Genomic DNA, 20,557 nt, shown 5'->3' with positions numbered 1-20,557 from the left:
GTGCTCTAAACAACTGTTAACTCAGAACTGGAAAATCTGACTTCAGTGAGTTCAAGACAACTGGGAACTCAAGAAAAAACTAGCTCCGACTGGGAAAATAGGTTTTGAACGGTCATCCAACACGGAATTGTAAGTCGGGAACTCGGGCCTCTTTCTAGAGCTACGACCTGAAGATCACTGACGTCATCATCATGATTCGACCTTGTTTTTTTCAGAGTTCCCAGTTGTCTTGAAAGCACCATAAATCCAGAAAATTGGAGACTTTGATAACAAAGTTTGATGACAGAAATTGCCCACGAAGGACCGCTGCACCACCTTCCTGTTCAACTGAGCACAGCACAACAAGGTGAGTCCAAAAATGTCTTGTATGCTGCTGCATAAATGATGTAATATGCCAGGGAGATATGAATACTGTAGCTAAGAAAGTAATACTAAGTGTATGTTGTGTAGTAAGCTGTTAGTAGCCCATTTACTTCGCCCTAATAATTTTGTCTATTTTCCCCTCTTAATTTTGCCTACTGTTCTGACTTGGTGGTGCACATGTAGTCTATAACCTGTTTTAGAGAAATTTAATCATATAATATTGTCTGCTCATATGCCCCCTTTATTTATCCTACGGTTCTGACTTGGTGTACAGGGAGAACACTGTAAGAACTGCCCATGTTCTGAATTCTGTCACTGTACATTTCAAAAGTGCTGAACAAATAGTTATTGACTACGTCCGTCCTAGCTCGCTCATTGTCTTAATCGAAATTACGGATTGCCTTTTATCCGCTTGTCGTCCCCTTATGCCATAGTTTGTACTTCTCAATTGTCAGTAGAAACCACATTTGTTGAAGCAAGTCAGCCATGTTTTTTTAAAGGCAGTAAATGAGGCTGAATGAACTGTTTCTCTACCAGACAAGGCTCCGCTGATAGCCAGGTGTAGCAGTGGTAAGACGTTGGGACTCTGTTGTTGAGACAGCTTTATGTAGGCCCTAACAGTTTGTGGGCACCGTTTGTCACCGTTATAGTGCAATTAATGTATTGTTTAGTGTTGTGTAGTGGCTTTGCTGGCATGCACCCCCCCCAAAAAAATGTTGTTTGCCCCACCAAGATTTACATGCTAAAATCGCCACTGGACATATGACTGAACAATTATACAATAGATGGCCAGACGATTCTGATTAGTCTGGTGGGTTTGGGCAGAGGTGCAGTAGGTGGCATGCAGAAATGTGCAGAACATCTGGGTTGGAGGAGGGGGGAGGAGGGGGGGGGAGGCCATCATAACCAAATTCCTCTGGGATGACTCACTGGGTGTGGCAGACAAACAGAAGCACTGGTGAGCAAAACAAACTGCCCCAACTTCACCAGAACTCATTGGGGAACAAACCATGCGAACCGTTTTAGAGGAAAACACATTTCTGCAACATTTAATGCCATAAGAAGTCAAACTTTGATGTGAATATTTAGTAAGCACTGGGTTTAATTCACTATAACTGCTTTAGACATACCAAACATTTAAATCAAAAACAAATCTATGCCTCTTGTAGTTATTTTTGAAAAGCTCAGAGTAGGGGTGTGGATGTGGAGCATGAGTCATTTGCTTGTACATATTCATCTCCAGTGTTTCACCCAAATCATAAGAATGTGGAAATACCCCAAAATACACTATATATGGAAATGATTTACAACATTTCACATTGTTTTATTTGTTCATGTTCTTGTTTAATTTCAAGGCAAAGCTGAACCAAGTATGCAAATGACAACACACATTCTTCAGACTCACACTTTAGAATGTGCCATGCTCAATCAAAACTTTGGTGCTGGACCTGTCGATGTAATATTAAAACTGTGAAGTAGAGAGAGAGCGAGAGAGCGAGAGAGTTAGTTAGTTCTCTAAAAGGTGTTGAGCATTGTGGTTGTCATCCAGTGTCTCTCTAGCCTGGTCCCAGATCTGTTTGCACCATTCAATTGCCAACTGCTATTGAAAGAGTATGACAATGACCATTGAAGTTTGCAAGACAGTACAAACAGATCTGGGAGCAGGCTAGTGTCTCCTAACTAGCTGTGTAAAACAAGTGCATCACTTGGCAGAGACAGAGAGACACCAAACCCTTCTGAGGATTTCTGAGAGGCAAATTCACGGGGACAAAACAATTTTAATTCAAGTTAAATAACCAATTAAAACTGCTGGAGCATGAACAAAATGCTCTTTGTACCTTCCTGAGCCTCAGCCTTCTATGGAGTCATGCACGCACACAACTCCAGTGCTTAGCCTAACTGTACAAAGCACAAACGACTTCACTACACAGTCCACAATAAACATTTCTGAAGTCATATTGTACAGCTGTAGCAAGTGTGTGTGTGCGTTGGGGGAAACTGAGATGATAAACTAGTCGTGACACTCTGAGACCAAAGCCTTCAGCCCTCTGAGGAGTGATGGTGGCTCACCGTTAACATCTGCTGAGTAAAGCCATTAAACCCTGCAGCGGGAGACGACGATAGTCAATTTTGCCCTTGGACTTTCTGACTTTTTCAAGGGACCAAAGTTGAAAACAGCACAGATGAGAGAGAGGGGTGGGTGAGTGAATAAATAAATAAAGTGTGTGAGAGATAGAGATAGAGAGACAGCAGCACAAATCAGATCAGGACTATTGACCAGCGTTTAACCCCCTCAAATTCAACTCTAGACCTCTAAGACAGTTCCACTGCCTTTTTGTATTGTTCCCCTCTAATCAGGGACTGATTTAGACCTGAGACACCAGGTGTGTGCAATTAATTATCAGGTAGAACAGAAAACCAGCAGGAGAGTTGAGTACCCCTGGTTTAACCTGTCTTAACCTTGCTATGGACTAGACCAGGGCTCTCCAACACTGTTCCTGGAGAACTACCCTCCTGTAGGTTTTCGCTCCAACACCAGTTGTAACTAACCTGGTTCAGTTTATCAACCAGCTAAGTATTAGAATCAGGTGTGCTAGATTAGGGTTGGAGTGAAAACCTACAGGACGGTAGCTCTCCGTGAACAGGGTTGGAGAGCCCTGTCCTAGACTGTATGTAGTTGAGCCTGTCTTAACCTTGCTATGGACTAGACCCCTCAAACTCAACTCTGGACCTCTAAGCCAGTTCTACATTTTGTCATTGTTCCCCTCTAATCAGGGACTGATCTAGACCTGGGACACCAGGTGTGTGCAATTCATTATCAGGTAGAACAGAAAACCAGCAGGCTTCGGACCTCGTAGGGTAAGAGTTGAGAACCTCTGGTTTAACCTGTCTTAACCTAGCTATGGACTAGACTGTTTGTATTGGATGCCCTCTGCTTTCAGTTCCTTAGGGGGTTTGCCCAAACCATTCCCCATCTTCCTGCCAATATAGAAGCTTACAGGTTTCCATTGACGGCGGTTCAAATTCCAAGATAGCTCAAGCTATGAAGAAGTGGCGCCGGAGAAGATGGCTGACGTTTTACAGCCCTCTAACCAACTGTACTGTTATGTGTGTTTTCTCGCGTTATTTGTAATTTATTCTGTACATAATGTTTCTGCAACCCTCTCTTATGACCAAAAAGAGCTTCTGGATATCAGGACAGTGATTACTCACCTCGTATTGGACAAAGATTTTTTTATTCAACGAGCCGAATCGAAGGATATCCTACAGACACCCGACAAGGCCCAAATCCAAAACACCAGTTGGTGCACAAAATCTAATACTAAGGAAGTCTCAAGGTTTTGCTCGCCTGAGGTAGAGTATCTCATGATAAGCTGTAGACCACACTATTTACCAAGAGACTTTTCATCTATATTTTTCGTAGCTGTCTATCTACCACCACAAACCGATGCTGGCATTAAGATTGCACTCAATGAGCTGTATAAGGCCATAAGTAAACAGGAAAACGCTCATCCAGAGGCAGCGCTCCTAGTGGCCGGGGACTTTAATGCAGGGAAACTTCAATCCGTTCTACCAGCATGTTAAATGTGCAACCAGAGGAAAAAAAAACTCTAGAACACCTTTACTCCACACACAGAGACGCATACAAAGCTCTCCCTCGCCCTCCATTTGGCAAATCTGACCATAACTCTATCCTCCTGGTTCCTGCTTATAAGCAAAAACGAAAGCAGGAAGCACCAGTGAATTGGTTAATAAAAAAGTGGTCAGATGATGCAGATGCTAAGCTACAGGACTGTTTTGCTAGCACACACTGGAATATGTTCCGGGATTCTTCAGATAGCATTGAGGAGTACACCACATCAGTCCCTGGCTTCATCAATAAGTGCATCGATGATGTCTTCCCCACAGTGACCATACGTACATACCCCAACCAGAAGCCATGGATTACAGGCAACATCCGCACTGAGCTAAAGGGTAGAGCTGCCGCTTTCAAGGAGCGGGACTCTAACTCGGACGCTTATAAGAAATCCCGCTATGCCCTCCGACGAACCATCAAACAGGCAAGAGTCAATACCGGACTAAGATTGAATCGTACTACACCGGCTCTGACACTCGTCAGATGTGGCAGGGCTTGAAAACTATTACAGACTACAAAAGGAAGCACAGCCGTGAGCTGTCCAGTGACACAAGCCTACCAGACGAGCTAAATCACTTCTATGCTCGCTTCGAGGCAAACAACACTGAAGCATGCATGAGAGCATCAGCTGTTCCGGATGACTATGTGATCACGCTCTCCATAGCCGATGTGAGTAAGACTTTTAAGCAGGTCAACATTCACAAGGCCGCAGGGCCAGACGGATTACCAGGACGTGTACTCCAAGCATGTGCTGACCAACTGGCAAGTGTCTTCACTGACATTTTCAACATGTCCCTGACTGAGTCTGTAATACCAACATATTTCAAGCAGACCACCATAGTCACTGTGCCCAAGGACACTAAGATAACCTGCCTAAATGACTACCGACCCGTAGCACTCACGTCTGTAGCCATGAAGTGCTTTGAAAGCGCTGGTCATGGCTCACATCAACACCCTTATCCCAGAAACACTAGAGCCACTCCAATTTGCATACCGCCCCAACAGATCCACAGATGATGCAATCTCTATTGCACTCCACACTGCCCTTTCCCACCTGGACAAGAGGAACACCTACGTGAGAATGCTGTTAATTGACTACAGCTCAGCGTTCAACACCATAGTGCCCTCAAAGCTCATCACTAAGCTAAGGATCCTGGGACTAAACACCTCCCTCTGCAACTGGATCCTGGAATTCCTGACGGGCCGCCCCCAGGTGGTAAGGGTAGGTTACAACACATCTGCCACTCTGATCCTCAACACGGGGGCCCCACAGGGGCGCGTGCTCAGTCTACCTGTTCACCCATGACTGCATGGCCAGGCACGACTCCAACACCATCATTAAGTTTGCTGACGACACAACAGTGGTAGGCCTGATCACCAAAAACGATGAGACGGCCTATAGGGAGGAGGTTCCGAGACCTGGTCATGTGGTGCCAGGATAACAACCTCTCCCTCAACGTGATCAATACAAAGGAGATTATTGTGGACTACAGGGGGAAAAAAGAGGTCTGAGCACGCCCCCATTCTCATTGACGGGCTGTAGTGGAACAGGTTGAGAGCTTCAAGTTCCTTGGTGTCCACATCACCAACAAACTATCATGGTCCAAACACACCAAGACAGTTGTGAAGAGGGCACGGCAAAGCCTATTCCCCCTCAGGAGACTGAAAATATTTGGCATGGGTCCTCAGATCCTCAAAAAGTTATACAACTGCACCATCGAGAGCATCCTGACTGGTTGCATCACCGCCTGGTATGGCAACTGCTCGGCCTCCGACCGCAAGGCACTACAGAGGGTAGTGCGTACGGCCCAGTACATCACTGGGGCCAAGCTTCCTGCCATCCAGGACCTCTTTACCAGGCGGTGTCAGAGGAAGGCCCTCAAAATTGACTCCAGCCACCCTAGTCATAGACTGTTCTCTCTGCTACCGCACGGAAAGCGGTACTGGAGCGCCAAGTCTAGGTCCAAAAGGCTTCTCAACAGCTTCTACCCCCAAGCCATAAGACTCCTGAACAGCTAATCATTGTTACCCGGACTATTTGCACTGCCCCACCCCCCATCCCCCTCTTTTACGCTGCTGCTACTCTGTCTATTATTTATGCATAGTCACTTTAACTCTACCCACATGTACATATTACCTCAATTACCTCGACTAGCCGGTGCCCCCGCACATTGACTCTGCACCGGTACCCCCCTGTATATAGCCTCCCTACTGTTATTTTATTTCACTGCTGCTCTTTAGTTCTTTGCTTTTATTTTTTTTACTTAACACTTTTTTTTTTTATTCTTTAAAAAATGCATTGTTAGTTAAGGGCATTTCACTGTAATGTCTACACCTGTTGTATTCGGCGCATGTGGCAAACAACATTTGATTTGATTTGAAGCTTGAAAGTATTTGACCTCCATATTTTACCCAGGTCTTGCCACCATACTGCATTCACAGATGGGATGCACAATAAGGCAACAGCTAGTCTTCCTGTCTGACACATAACGAAAAATATATTACAGACAAAAATACTTTACACTTTACATTAAAAAACATTAGACAGATATACAAAATACAAAAATTTACACAAAAAAAACTACTAAAGAATAATTGTGTGTGTATCTATCAGTTGCACATACAGTGCACTCATAAAGTATTCAGACCCCTTTACTTTTTCCTTAATCTACACACAATACCATAAACACAAAGCAAAAGCAGGTTTTAAAAATTCTTAGCATATTTATTAAAAAATAAAAAACGTTAATATCACATTTACATAAGTATTCAGGCCCTTTACTCAGTACTTTGTTGAAGCACCTTTGGCAGCGATTACAGCCTCGAGTCTTCTTGGGTATGACGCTACAAGCTTGGCACACCTGTATTTGGGGAGTTTCTCCCATTCTTCTCTGCAGATCCTCTCAAGCTCTGTCAGGATGGATGGGGAGCGTTGCCGCACAGCTATTTTCAGGTCTCTCCAGAGATGTTCGATCGGGTTCAAGTCCGGGCTCTGGCTGGCCCACTTAAGGACATTCAGAGACTTGTCCCAAAGCCACTCCTGCATTGCTTAGGGTCGTTGTCATGTTGGAAGGTGAACCTTCGCCCCAGTCTGAGGTCCTGAGCGCTCTGGAGCAGGTTTTCATCAAGGATCTCTCTGTACTTTGCTCCGTTCATCTTTCCCTCAATCCTGACTTGTCTCCCAGTCCCTGACACTGAAAAACATCCCCACAGCATGATGCTGCCACCACCATGCTTCACCGTAGGAATCGTGCCAGGTTTCCTCCAGACGTGACGCTTAGCATTCAGCCCAAAGAGTTCATTATTGGTTTCATCAGACCAGAGAATCTTGTTTCTCATGGTCTGAGAGTCCTTTACGTGCCTTTTGCTGCAGAGATGGTTGTCCTTCTGGAAGGTTTTTCTTGGGGACCTTCAATGCTGCCTCGACACAATCCTGTCTCGGAGCTCTACGGACAATTCCTTTGACCTCATGGCTTGGATTTTACTCTGACATGCACTGTTAACTGTGGGACCATTTATGGACAGGTGAGTGCCTTTCCAAATCATGTCCAATCAATTGAATTTACCACAGGTGGACTCCAATCAAGTTGTAGAAACATCTCAAGGATGATCAATGAAAAGAGGATGCACCTGAGCTGAATTTAGAGTCTCATAGCAAAGGGTCTGAATACTTATGTAAATAAGGTATTTCTGTTTTTAATTTTTAATACATTTGCAAACATTTCTAAAAACCTGTTTTCGCTTTGTCATTATGGTCTATTGTGTGTAGATTGATGAGGAAAAACATTTATTTAATCCATTTTAGAATTAAGGCTGTAACGTAACAAAATGAGGAAAAAGGGAAGTTCTCAATACTTTCCGAATGCACTGTACATGTCAGTACATAGGCATACAAACATTTGGTCACATGGGGTAAAAAGGCATTGTGCCTTGAGGTGTTGCTTTATGTTGTTATAAATGAAGATGGACCATCTCTCATCCATTCATAACAGGAGGGGACAACCACCAGGACTGACTTCATAGGTGAATCTCAATAGTCTTCAGTTGGCTTCCTCGCCTCATCTCCAACCAACCATTGCCGTATTGCTTTCACCTATCCTGTGTTGTCAGATCAGTGCAGTTGAAGAATAGGAATTAGACTGTTCAATGGGAAAACCCTTAGGGATGTTTTAGCAGTGGGGTAGTACTCACTGGTGGTGATTGTGAGGTAGCAATGGGGGCGGAGGGAGCCATGGGTGGTTTGGCGCAGGGTAGACTGAAGCGTTGCCCGGTGTCCGGCGGGGAAGAGTAGGAGCGCATCCGTGCCTCCAGCCTCTCCGGCTCGCTCTGATAGGCCTCCAACAGGAATGCCGGCGGCTGCTTGGCGGCCTGCGTTGGGGGAGTCGAGGGGGGCGAGGAGATCCCGGAGGCTAAGGAGAAACGGAGAACGGGTACAAGGGGTGGTGGATTAGACTTTCAGTATGAAAAAGGCCTGAGGCTCTTTCTGCTGTAATCTAAGACATGTCTGAGGGTGATGAGCTTCATTGGGCTGAAAATACAGCGTACCTCTAGGCAAGGAGCCACAGATGGGGTGCTATCTGATTTAACTTTCAGCAAGGATTGAGAATGAGATGGAGCTCCAGATAGATAGGCAATCAATCTGTAGTGCTGCCTTTTTGCCAGTTGAGACAACATTATTTTGGTGCCATGTGGACAGAGCTTGGAGGTGAATCTGAATCTGATGTTAATCAGATTCTTCTGGAACTGTCAGTGCTAAAATTATTCTGGTATGCACAACAAGACTGTGAACACATTCAACCAATACTGTCAAAGTCAGCCAGTAGGTTATACAGATGATTCAGAGACGACTGTGTAAGTCTGAATCAGCAGTAATGGAGTTCGGAGGATAGAAATAGCTGGAAAGTTATTTGTTTTAAAACAAAGAGGATAATTTATTGTTGTAGCAAGCATCTGAACACTGTTACAAAGACAGGAGGGACGACCTTTCAACTCTGAGTTTTAAAAGGACCTAGTTAGATCAACAGACATCTTCATTTATAACAACATAGCCCTTAGAGATATTCAAACAGTCAACTGAGAACAGAAAGTCCATACTATACTAATGAGCTACTGTTTATTCTAGTTACCTTTCCATCAAATGCATGGCATACCCACATTCTCCTTTCATGCTATCCAACAAAGCAAGAAGATCCCTAATCAGCTCTCACTCCCAGAGGTTCTAATCTAAGACCTTATTGACATGCAGACGATGCAGTACATCTTCCTCGATGAGCCCAAGCAGAATCAATACAGTCCTCTAGACACTTCACCAGACTTTTAAGTGGCTAGTCATGGACACAGTGTGAACATACTGTAGTGACTTGCGGTGGTGTAGTACCAGTCATAGGCTGCATTCTCTTCCAAAAAGTCCTCCCTTCCTTCTGCCCTCGTTCACTCTCCTTCACAGATCTTCGCAATCTGATAACACTGGAAAGGTGAAAGAAATATTGTAGAAACTAGGTTGAGCATTTGTTTACATCTACAATGCCAGTTGGAATGGAATGCAGCCCATGTACTGCGTGTACAGTAAAACATAACTTCCTGTCAGGAAGAAATCAACGCCCTACACAACATTACAGTACTAAGCACCAGCCTTGCCCAACAGCATCGTGGGGGAGGCGTGAAGCTGATCCAGCGGCAGGTAACCTAATAGTTCGAGCGTTGGGCCAGTAAGGTTGCTAGTTCGAATCCCCAAGCCGACAAGGTTAAAAAAAAAATCTGCCGTTCTGCCCTTGAGCAAGGCAGTTAAGCCCCCACAACAACAGCTCCCTGGGCGCCTAATGTGGCAGCAACCCGCACCTCTCCGATTCAGAGGGGTTTGGTTAAATGCGAAAGTCAAGGTTCGTTTGGACCTTGTGTGCAATTGATTATAAAAATAAATGCAATCCTTTACCAGAGTGCAAAGGCTTTATCTGCCTCGCTTCACTGGCCCTTCATTGGACACTGTGTTAACAAACCTCCAAACGAGCTTCAATGCCATACAACACTCCTTCAGTAGCCTCCAACTGCTCTTAAACACTAGTAAAACTAAATGCATGCTTTTCAATCGAACGCTGCTGGCACCCGCCCACCCGACTAGAATCACCACTCTTGACGGGTCTGACCTAGAGTATGTGGACAACTATAAATACCTAGGTGTCTGGTTAGACTGTAAACTCAACTTCCAGACTCACATAAAGAATCTCCAATCCAAAGTTAAATCTAGAATCGGCTTCCTATTTCGCAACAAAGCCTCCTTCACTCATGCTGCCAAACATGCCCTCGTAAAACTGACTATCCTACCGATCCTTGACTTCGGCGATGTCATTTACAAAATAGCCTCCAACACTCTACTCAGCAAATTGGATGTAGTCTATCACAGTGCCATCCGTTTTGTCTCCAAAGCCCCATACGCTACCCACCACTGTGACCTGTACGCTCTTGTTGGCTGGTCCTCACTACATGTTCGTCGTCAAACCCACTGGCTCCAGGCCATCTATAAATCACTGCTAGGCAAATCCCCGCCTTATCTTAGCTCATTGGTCACCATAGCAGCACCCACCCGTAGTCTGCGCTCCAGCAGGTATATCTCACTGGTCATTCCCAAAGCCAACACCTCCTTTGGCCGCCATTCCTTCCAGTTCTCTGCTGCCAATGACTGGAACGAATTGCAAATATCTCTGAAGCTGGAGACTCTTATCTCCCTCACTAACTTTAAGCATCAGTTGTCAGAGCACCTTACCGATCACTGCACCTGTACACAGCCCATCTGAAATTAGCCCACCCAACTACCTCATCCCTATATTGTTATTTATTTTGCTCTTTTGCACCCCAGTATCTCTATTTGCACATAATCTCTTGCACATCTAGCATTCCAGTGTTAATACTATTGTAATTATTTTGCACTATAGCCTATTTATTGCCTTACCTCCATAACTTGCTACATTTGCACACACTGTATATATATTTTCTGTTGTATTTTTGACTTTATGTTTTTTACCCCATATGTAACTCTGTGTTGTTTTTATCGCACTGCTTTGCTTTATCTTGGCCAGGTCGCAGTTGTAAATGAGAACTTGTTCTCAACTGGCTTACCTGGTTAAATAAAGGTGAAATACCCTAACCCTAACCCTAACCCTAACCCTAACACTGTCATTGCCTGGGTCGTGTTTATCGGGCTCCAAACAGAAGAAAACGGACACTGAAACAGGAACAGACTACCCGGTCTCGTCCAATAAAAAACGTGAATTATCCTTTTCTGTTCCAACATGTTTTCTGTTGCATGCACTTACGAACACAACCCTGGTTCTTTTACGGGCTGAGGGTTTCTCTGGGAAAAGCTGCAGAATTTATAAGGATTCAGGGTAAAAAATAAGCAATGGGGGTTGAGGTTAAATGATGCATTAACTAATTGTCACGAACATTGAGAGATGGGTCAGACCAAGGTGCAGCGTGAAAAGTGTACATGTTTACGCTCCTACCAAGTGGCGTGGCGAGAATCTGTCTCTGCACCACGTGCTCTCACCACTGGTGTCCCCCAGGGCTCAGTTCTAGGCCCTCTCCTATTCTCGCTATACACCAAGTCACTTGGCTCTGTCATATCCTCACATGGCCTCTCCTATCATTGCTACGCAGACGACACACAACTAATCTTCTCCTTTCCCCCTTCTGATAACCAGGTGGCGAATCGCATCTCTGCATGTCTGGCAGACATTCCAGTGTGGATGACGGATCACCACCTCAAGCTGAACCTCGGCAAGATGGAGCTGCTCTTCCTCCCGGGGAAGGACTGCCCGTTCCATGATCTCGTCATCACGGTTGACAACTCCGTTGTGTCCTCCTCCCAGAGTGCAAAAAGCCTTGGCGTGACCCTGGACAACACCCTGTCGTTCTCCGCTAACATCAAGGCGGTGACCCGATCCTGTAGGTTCATGCTCTACAACATTCGGAGAGTACGACCCTGCCTTACACAGGAAGCGGCACAGGTCCTAATCCAGGCACTTGTCATCTCCCGTCTGGATTACTGCAACTCGCTGTTGGCTGGGCTCCCTGCCTGTGCCATTAAACCCCTACAACTTATCCAGAATGCCACAGCCCGTCTGGTGTTCAACCTTCCCAAGTTCTCTCACGTCACCCCGCTCCTCCGCACACTCCACTGGCTTCCAGTTGAAGCTCGCATCTGCTACAAGACCATGGTGCTTGCCTACGGAGCTGCGAGGGGAACGGCACCTCCGTACCTTCAGGCTCTGATCAGTCCCTACACCCAAACGAGGGCATTGCGTTCATCCACCTCTGGCCTGCTGGCCCCCCTACCTCTGCGGAAGCACAGTTCCCGCTCAGCCCAGTCAAAACTGTTTGCTGCTCTGGCACCCCAATGGTGGAACAAGCTCCCTCACGACGCCAGGACAGCGGAGTCACTTACCACCTTCCGGAGACACTTGAAACCCCACCTCTTTAAGGAATACCTGGGATAGGATGAAGTAATCCTTCTACCCCCCCAAAAAAAAATAATAATACGTATTGTAAAGTGGTTATCCCACTGACTATAAGGTGAATGCACCAATTTGTAAGTCGCTCTGGATAAGAGCGTCTGCTAAATGACGTAAATGTAATGTAAATGTTTATTAAACTCAATAAACATAAACAAAACAAGAAACAACGTAACGTGAGGTCCTCAGGCTATACACATACAAGCATAACACGGAACACAAACAAGATCCCACAACACAGGCAGGAGAACTGGCTGCCTAAGTATGATCACCAATCAGAGACAACGAGCAACAGCTGCCTCTGATTGGGAACCACACCCGGCCAAAAATAGAACGACAACACATAGATTTTCACACCCCGACCAAACTACCTAGATAATAACAGTGTCTCCAGGTCAGGGTGTGACACTAATCTACAGCATTTAACCTCAAATAAAATGGATCCGGAAAACATGGCGCTGGCAACACCAGGATAGTGGATTCAATCTGTGCGTAACATGCATGTATGTATGTATGCACACATGACTGTAAGTCGCTTTGGATAAAAGCATCATTGGCATGTATTATTATTATTAATACAAATGTTCTCGAAACAAACCATCGTAACGAACAAAAAAAATCTATCAATTCAGTGTATTACAGTTCCTAAATGGACGGCATGACAATGAGGTTTAAAGTGACCTGACATCACTTTGTCCTACATCAAGCCATTCATTATTTCCATCTGTGATACATACAACTGCAAGAGGAACAGGAGAGGTTCCCTTTGAAACCATTAGGTTGTAGGCCAGTGTCAGGGTCGGCTCCTGTCGCTAAAAAAACGAATTGGGGAACTCAGTCGGGGTTGAGAGTTAGAATAGTAGAATACACAAGGTGCAATTTCGAAATCAGAAGTTTTTCTGTTGTTATGTCAGTCACTGACAGTCATTAAATTAGCCTTGTCAGCGAACAATTTTTTGATTGGTAAGTTAGTCTAGCCAGTTATCTAAACTTATAGTAATCATGGCTGAATACCGACTGGGCAGACAGGGCGTGTGCCCAGGGGCCCTGACCTCCAGGGGGCCCACATTGATTTTGTTAGTCACTCTCACTCAGATATCATTAACATGGCATAAGTCTAACATGCTGACTAGCCTCGGCACACACGTGCATCCACGTGCGCCATAGTGTGCATGTTGATTTTGTCCATCCACACCAGATGCGATCAGGACACGCAGGTTGAAATATCAAAACGAACTCTGAACCAACTATATTAATTTGGGGACAGGTCAAAACATATGAAACATTCATGGCAATTTAGCTAGCTAGCTTGCTGTTGCTAGCTAATTTGTCCTGGGATATAAACATTGGGTTGTTATTTTACCTGAAACATTACTTTTTTTCCTGAATCTTTGTAGAATTTTGACTCATTTTGAGTCACACAAAATCGTGTGTTCTCTACTCAGACAATTAATCAACAGATAAAAGGGGGAACCTAGTTAGTTTCTAGTAATCTCTCCTTCTTCAGTCTTCTTCTTCTTCTTCTTCTTCTTCTTCTTCTGTGGACTTTATATGGCGGTTGGCAACCAACTTTAAGGTGCATTACCACCACCAACTGAACTGGAGTGTGGACCTCAGTTCATCTTTCAATCACCCACGTGGATATATGCTCCTAAAAACCAATGAGGAGGTGGGAGAGGCGGGACTTGCAGCGCGTCAAGCGTCAAAAATAGAACCAAGTTCTATTTTAGCGCCTGGCCTACGTAGACGCTCGCGAGCAGTTTGGATGAATTGATTGAATAACATGTATGTGTACATTTATTTTGTGACGCTCGCGCACGTAACGCGAACGGTGTGGTTAGCATGTAAGAAAAATTTGTAGAATTGCAAGAAATTAGCTTTAAACGGTCAAAAATACTTTAGCTAAACTTCTCTCCAAAATGTGTAGAATTGCAGAAAGTTTGCTTTAAAATTGCAACATTTTCTCTACTCTCCATGGCAAAATGTGTAGAATTGCAGGACATTTTTCTCTCCCCCGTCAAATCTCACTTAGGGCCCACAAAAGGCTAGTGCCGGCCTAGACTAAAAGAAAACATTATGGGGAGAGGGATGGAGGGAGAAAGGGATGGAGGGAGAGAGGGATGGAGGGAGATAGAGATGGATGGAGGGAGATAGAGATGGAGGGAGAGAGGGATGGAGGGAGATAGAGATGGAGGGAGAGAGGGATGGAGGGAGATGGAGATGGAGGGAGAGAGGGATGGAGGGAGATGGAGATGGAGGGATGGAGGGAGAAAGGGATGGAGGGAGAGAGGGATGAAGGAGATAGAGATGAAGGGAGAGAGGGATGGAGGGAGACGGAGATGGAGGGAGAGAGGGATGGAGGGAGAGAGGGAGAGAGGGATGGATGGAGGGATATAGAGATGAAGGGAGAGAGGGATGGAGGGAGAGAGGGATGGGGGGAGAGAGGGATGAAGGAGATAGAGATAGAGAGAGATGGAGGGATGGAGGGAGAGAACTCCAAAGAGCATTTCTCACCAGTAAGATGTCATCTGAAAAGCAGTCTGCTTTGTGTGTGTGTGTGTGTGTATAGGCTTATCCATCTCTCTGCCTCATAAATCCACAGGGGATCATTAACATCAGCGCTACTAAATCACGACCCTACTGCCAAATGTATACACACACACAGATTTTGTATTGTAGATATATGATAGCAGAGTAGTGGCCTGAGGGCACACAGTTAATGTGTTGTGAAAAGTGTTATGAAATTGTAAATAACTGCCTTAATGTTGCTGGACCCCAGGAAGAGTAGCTGCTGCCTTGGCAGGAACTAATGGGGGTCCTTAATAAATACAAATACACACACACACTGTTTACACATACAAGGTCAGATTTGGAGATACAGGCATGCACACAATTCCCCATATTTTACACACACACACACACACACACACACACACACACACACACACACACACACACACAGCTCTCTGATGCATTGCTTCTCCATTAAAATAGTCTCTCTCTCCTCTCCTCTACACACACACAGAAACAAACATGGAGTGGCAGCTCATTTGAATAAAACATAGCCCAGTGTAATACTGTCTGCTTTCAATACACTGCATTTACACAAATCCGCCTGTCCAAATTGGTTCAATATTTTCAAAGCAATATGATTATGGTGATTATCTGAATTCCAAAATATTATAAAAAAATATTAGAAATGAGAAACACCAGGAGATGTCAGAGTACTGACACACACACACTCACAAACATGCAGACATGGACACACACGTGCACAACACACACACACACACACACACACACACACACACACACACACACACACACACACACACACACACACAAAAAGATCAAATGTTTGTCTACCCACATTTTAGCTAGCTAACTATAATGATATTTTGGATTACTCTAAAGGTCCTGCTTTCCTTCTCCATAAAGACTTCAAAATGATTTGGATAAACTGCCTGAATCATGTAAAAGCGAACTCCTTGTGGTGGATCACGTGTACATGATTTCTTAGAAGTCAAAATCAATATTCGGAATAATATTCTGGTCAGATGAACAACATTCTTCTAAAGCAGATTCTGCTTTGTCCTCTGCAAGACAATAAAACACATCATTCACATCTTATTTAAAAATGAATGCGTTGAACCAGTTTTGGCAAACAGGATTCTCTCACAGTCCTCTGAGCTCAAAGTAAGATCACACTCAGAGATACATGCATCAAACCAGCGCTAAATTATATATTTTTCAAATTACATCAACAATACAAGCCGAGGGCTTAACTCGATTACTTTTGCTCTGATTACAGTTTTGGTGAATGCTCGCTGTCAACGGAAAACTCCCCCTGAATGAATGCCTATAAAGTAGCAATGTGTGACAGTAGGATGTGGGGGTAAATCTTGATGTTCGAATGCTCGCTCAAACAGAAAGCGAATTGTTTGTGAGTTTGAACAGATTGATCCTAGCCAGCAGGCTGCGTTGAGTGAAGGGAATCCGATATATAATGTTTCACATGGAAAGGAAAACAGCATTTCCATCCCTCTCTCTTTATCTTTATCTTCCGCAACTGTCTTTCTGAAGCCTTCCCCCGAGGTACAGTATATGACCTTTGCCTGCCCCATGTCAGATCGATTAACCTTCCCCCTCGTCTCCCTGAGCACCACTTTGAACCTCATCGACAAGGCCTACTGGTTCCAGTCAGCAGCCATTGCTTCCCAGCCTGTCTATCTGTCTGTGTGTTTGTGTTTCTGTGTGTCTGTCTGTCTGTCCATCTGTCCCTAAACAGCCATTTGTCGCGTGTCTATCCAGCAGCCAGGCATTTCATTTAAGGTGTTGGCTTCCCTCATGAACGTCACATTAACTCCTGATCTGGCCTCTTGTCTGTATTTTTTAATAATGTGTGCTACGTGTTTGATTACCTGGGTAATCACAAAAAAGGTTAATTGCATAGTTGAAATGACAGCTTGTCTGCTATGTAGCAAGCCAACCACTGGAAATGTAGGTAATAGGTTTTACCCAGCTAGCAGATAACGTTCTGAGAAACATGTTTCTTAGAGCTAGATGAGAGCATGGTTGTCCTATGGTTATTTTGCATATAACCTTCCCACAATGCTATGGGAATGGAGCAGGATACTCAGCTAGCACATAATGTTCTGAGAAACACATGTTTCTAAGAGCTTGCTTGGTGAGAGCATGGTTGTCCTATGGTTATTTTGCATAAAACCTTCCCACAATGCTATGGGAATGGTGCAGGATACCCAACTAGCACATAACGTTATAAGAACCACATGCTTCTTAGGTGGGAATTTCAGTACTTCAGCATAACATTTCCTACAGGTTTCCTCATGGTTCAATTTAAAGTAATGTTCTCAAATTGTTCCGAGAATGTTAAAAAACAACGTTCTTCTGTGGGAATTTCAGTACTTCAGCATACCTTTTCTGCAGGTTTCTTCATGTTTCTATTTCAAGTCATGTTCACAGAAAATTAAGAAAACATTCCATAAAAACTACAAGAAAACATTAATAACGTTCAAAGAACGTTCTAAGAATGTTACTTAAAAACATATCAATTCTGTTCTCAGCGTCAACAAAACTCTATCCTCCATCTTGTTAGGTGAGTTGAGGTGTGTTGGCCGTGCCGACTAACTGGCAACACCTGATCTTAAAGAGTGCTTGTTTCTTTTGAAATGGGGTCTGATTGAATAGACTAAAATGAACAGATTTGTATGAGTAAAGAAAATAACATTGCACGCTAGCCCCATCCTGGTGGCGCAGTGGACTAATAGGTTTGAAGATCATAGGTTCGAATCTCACTGACGCCGTGTCACAATAGAACATCTATGTGTTTGCATGATTAATGCCTAAGCAAATGAGTTTCCATGTGTCCTATCTGTGCTTGGAGTTCAGAACAGTTAACCTAAGCTAGCAGTGTTATTAAAAGTCTTATTGAAACATTCAGTGAAAGTTTTAAGGAAGTTATTCAAAAACCTCCAAATAACATTTCGTTCAAAACATTCACAACATTTAGAGAATGTTCTCAGAACGTTATTTCATTACTTTCAAATAACGTATAATTTCCGTTCTCAGAACGTTAATAAAACATCCCAGGAGAACTTTCAGGGAACCAAAATAAAACGTTCTCAGAACCTTTCTGCAAGCTAAAGATGTATGTTTCTAGAACAGGCAAACATTTAATTTCCGTTCTCAGAATGTTTAAAAAACGTTTTGTTTTCCCAGTCAGGAAACATATGGCTTTGTTCCCAGAACCAATGGCAAACCAAAAATGTACGTTCCCACAACTTCCAAGAAACCAAATGTGCTAGCTGGGTACTGTCCTATGATGGCTTCCATCTGTTTACTCATCTGGAATGATTTTTCTCGCCATGTTTGTGATCTGTGAAACATCTGCTAGCCTCACACTCTCACAGCTTGCGTCTGGCTTGTCTGACACTAACGACAGTCTGCTGCCCCCCATGTCTCTCTCGGGGTGTCAGTATCTCTTCCTCCATCTCTCTCAGGTTTTATATCTGCATCCTTGTCCCTATACCACCCTCTCACTGTAGTATCTATATCGATTTTATATCTGCATCCGTCTTGTGGTATCTTTTAAGATGCTAATAAATTACACACATCACTAACACTTTGACGGCATTATAAACACACTATAAACACATTAAACAGTTAATGCATGTGAATAGCAGTGGCACCAATTGAACTCTACTAAAGAGCACTTTGAAGGGCTGGTTTTAAGTGTCCTCTTCACTGACAATTAAGGAGATTTACGTTTTCACTTGAACAAAGACATTTCTCTCACTCCCTTTTCGGCATCATTTGCCTGTGCAAGTGACACTTGTGACTAAAGAACATTCAACCCCTGAGCCTACCAAAAAGTCACATTTTTTGTACCATACACTTGACAGGCGTATAAACAACAGATTTCTATGTTTTGAAATCTAGCAGTGCGAACTCACTGGCTAGCAGAAGAGCTATTCGTGAATACCTTGTGTGCCTCTTCATAGATGTGTATCTGGTACTTGATGTGTCGAAGTTACTTCATCAACCAGATGGAGATGATCAATAAGCACAGTTCCCCTGAAGCACCCGCCAGCTGATCAAATAATAAACCTGTGTTTGCCAAAGTAGAGTGATATTGGGACAAAGGACAGAAAAACACAATTGTTTTGTTCTATGACAGTTCATAATCCATTTGGAGTCTCAGGGTTGTGGGTGGGTTATGGGTGGGTTGTGGGTGGGTTATGGGTGGGTTGTGGGTGGGTTATGGGTGGGTTGTGGGTGGGTTGTGGGTGGGTTGTGGGTGGGTACATTTAACTCTTATTCTTTTGATTCCATTATTTCTGCTATGATAAACAACACACCTAAAGTGTCACACTTAAAACAAACTAGAACAAAAAATCCTAACGACTTAGAAATCAAATAACCCCAGGGTTTTCATTTGATCACAGTGCCAGACAATCAACATGTTGCATCGTGGGATGTCATGGTGTTAAGAAACCATGGTAAGAGTGTGAGAGAGAGAGCCAGAGCTCTTGGGGAGTTGCCATCTGCGACAGTGTCAAGTAAGGTGACAGAGAGAGAGGCTAGAGCAATCAGTAGGGTGTACCAGCATGCATTGCAGGGTGGGCAGAACAGTGTAAACCAAAACAGAACCTAATATGACAGTTCTCTTTACACACACACACACACACACACACACACACGCACACACACACTTGGCCATGAGACACCTCCAGTGTTTTACAATGGAGAAATACTGCTGGAATATTCTTGACATCCAATCATTTGGATGAGTGGTCCCTGGTCACCCATTCAGACCTACAGTATGAAAGTCCTTCTGGTTTGACTTTGCCAAGAGCTAGACATTAATCACTAGTGATGGGGGAAATGCTCAACACATATACTCATAGCCACATATAGCTCAATGGAAGCTCTTTGATGGTGAGCTAATGGTTGCCGTTGGGTTAAAAAAGGTAAATAAATGACAGTGTATGTTATTTTCTCTCAAAACTGGGTTTTAGAGCCTTGAAATACACATGAAAGCATCTAGATGAAAGCTGATAAACATCAACTGTGATGTGAGGGCACTTCTTTTGATTTTACATAACTACTGTAACCTAAATGATATTATAAACTGGGTAGTTCGAGCCCTAAATGCTGATTGGCTGACAGCCGTGGTATATCAGACCGTATACCACGGGTATGACAAAACATTTATTTGTACTGCTCAGTTTATAATAGCAATAAGGCACCTCGGGGGTTTGTGGAATATGCCAATATACCATGGTTAAGGGCTGTATCCAGAACAGCCCTTAGCCGTGGTATATTGGCCATATACCACACCCCCTTGGGCCTTATTGCTTAAATGACTAATTATGTGATCATAAATAGGGATGCGACCAATAAATCAGTGGATTGACTAATCAATCAATGACACGCCTGACACAGCTCTGAGAAGCTACACCGAACACAAACACTCAGCCAGGCCGGTGCGTAGAAAGGAACAGCCGGCGACCTGCCACTGATAACCGAC

The 20,557-nt window shown here is 44.0% G+C and overlaps 1 protein-coding gene across 3 annotated transcripts in view; it reads right to left on the bottom strand.

Moving 5' to 3' along the window:
- prkag2a (protein kinase, AMP-activated, gamma 2 non-catalytic subunit a) overlaps positions 1–20,557 on the bottom strand; it is a 203,637-nt gene that overhangs the window by 59,368 nt on the left and 123,712 nt on the right. For all 3 annotated transcript variants that reach the window (XM_041861842.1, XM_041861844.2, XM_041861845.1), the window contains one exon: positions 8,192–8,409. In XM_041861842.1, the coding sequence (XP_041717776.1) occupies positions 8,192–8,409 (218 nt within the window). The remainder of the gene's footprint in view (positions 1–8,191; positions 8,410–20,557) is intronic.

This window comes from Coregonus clupeaformis, chromosome 34 (assembly GCF_020615455.1).
Source record: "Coregonus clupeaformis isolate EN_2021a chromosome 34, ASM2061545v1, whole genome shotgun sequence".
In the NCBI taxonomy this organism is placed as follows: Eukaryota; Metazoa; Chordata; class Actinopteri; order Salmoniformes; family Salmonidae; genus Coregonus; species Coregonus clupeaformis.
This window is presented reverse-complemented; position numbering and strand designations above follow the sequence as displayed.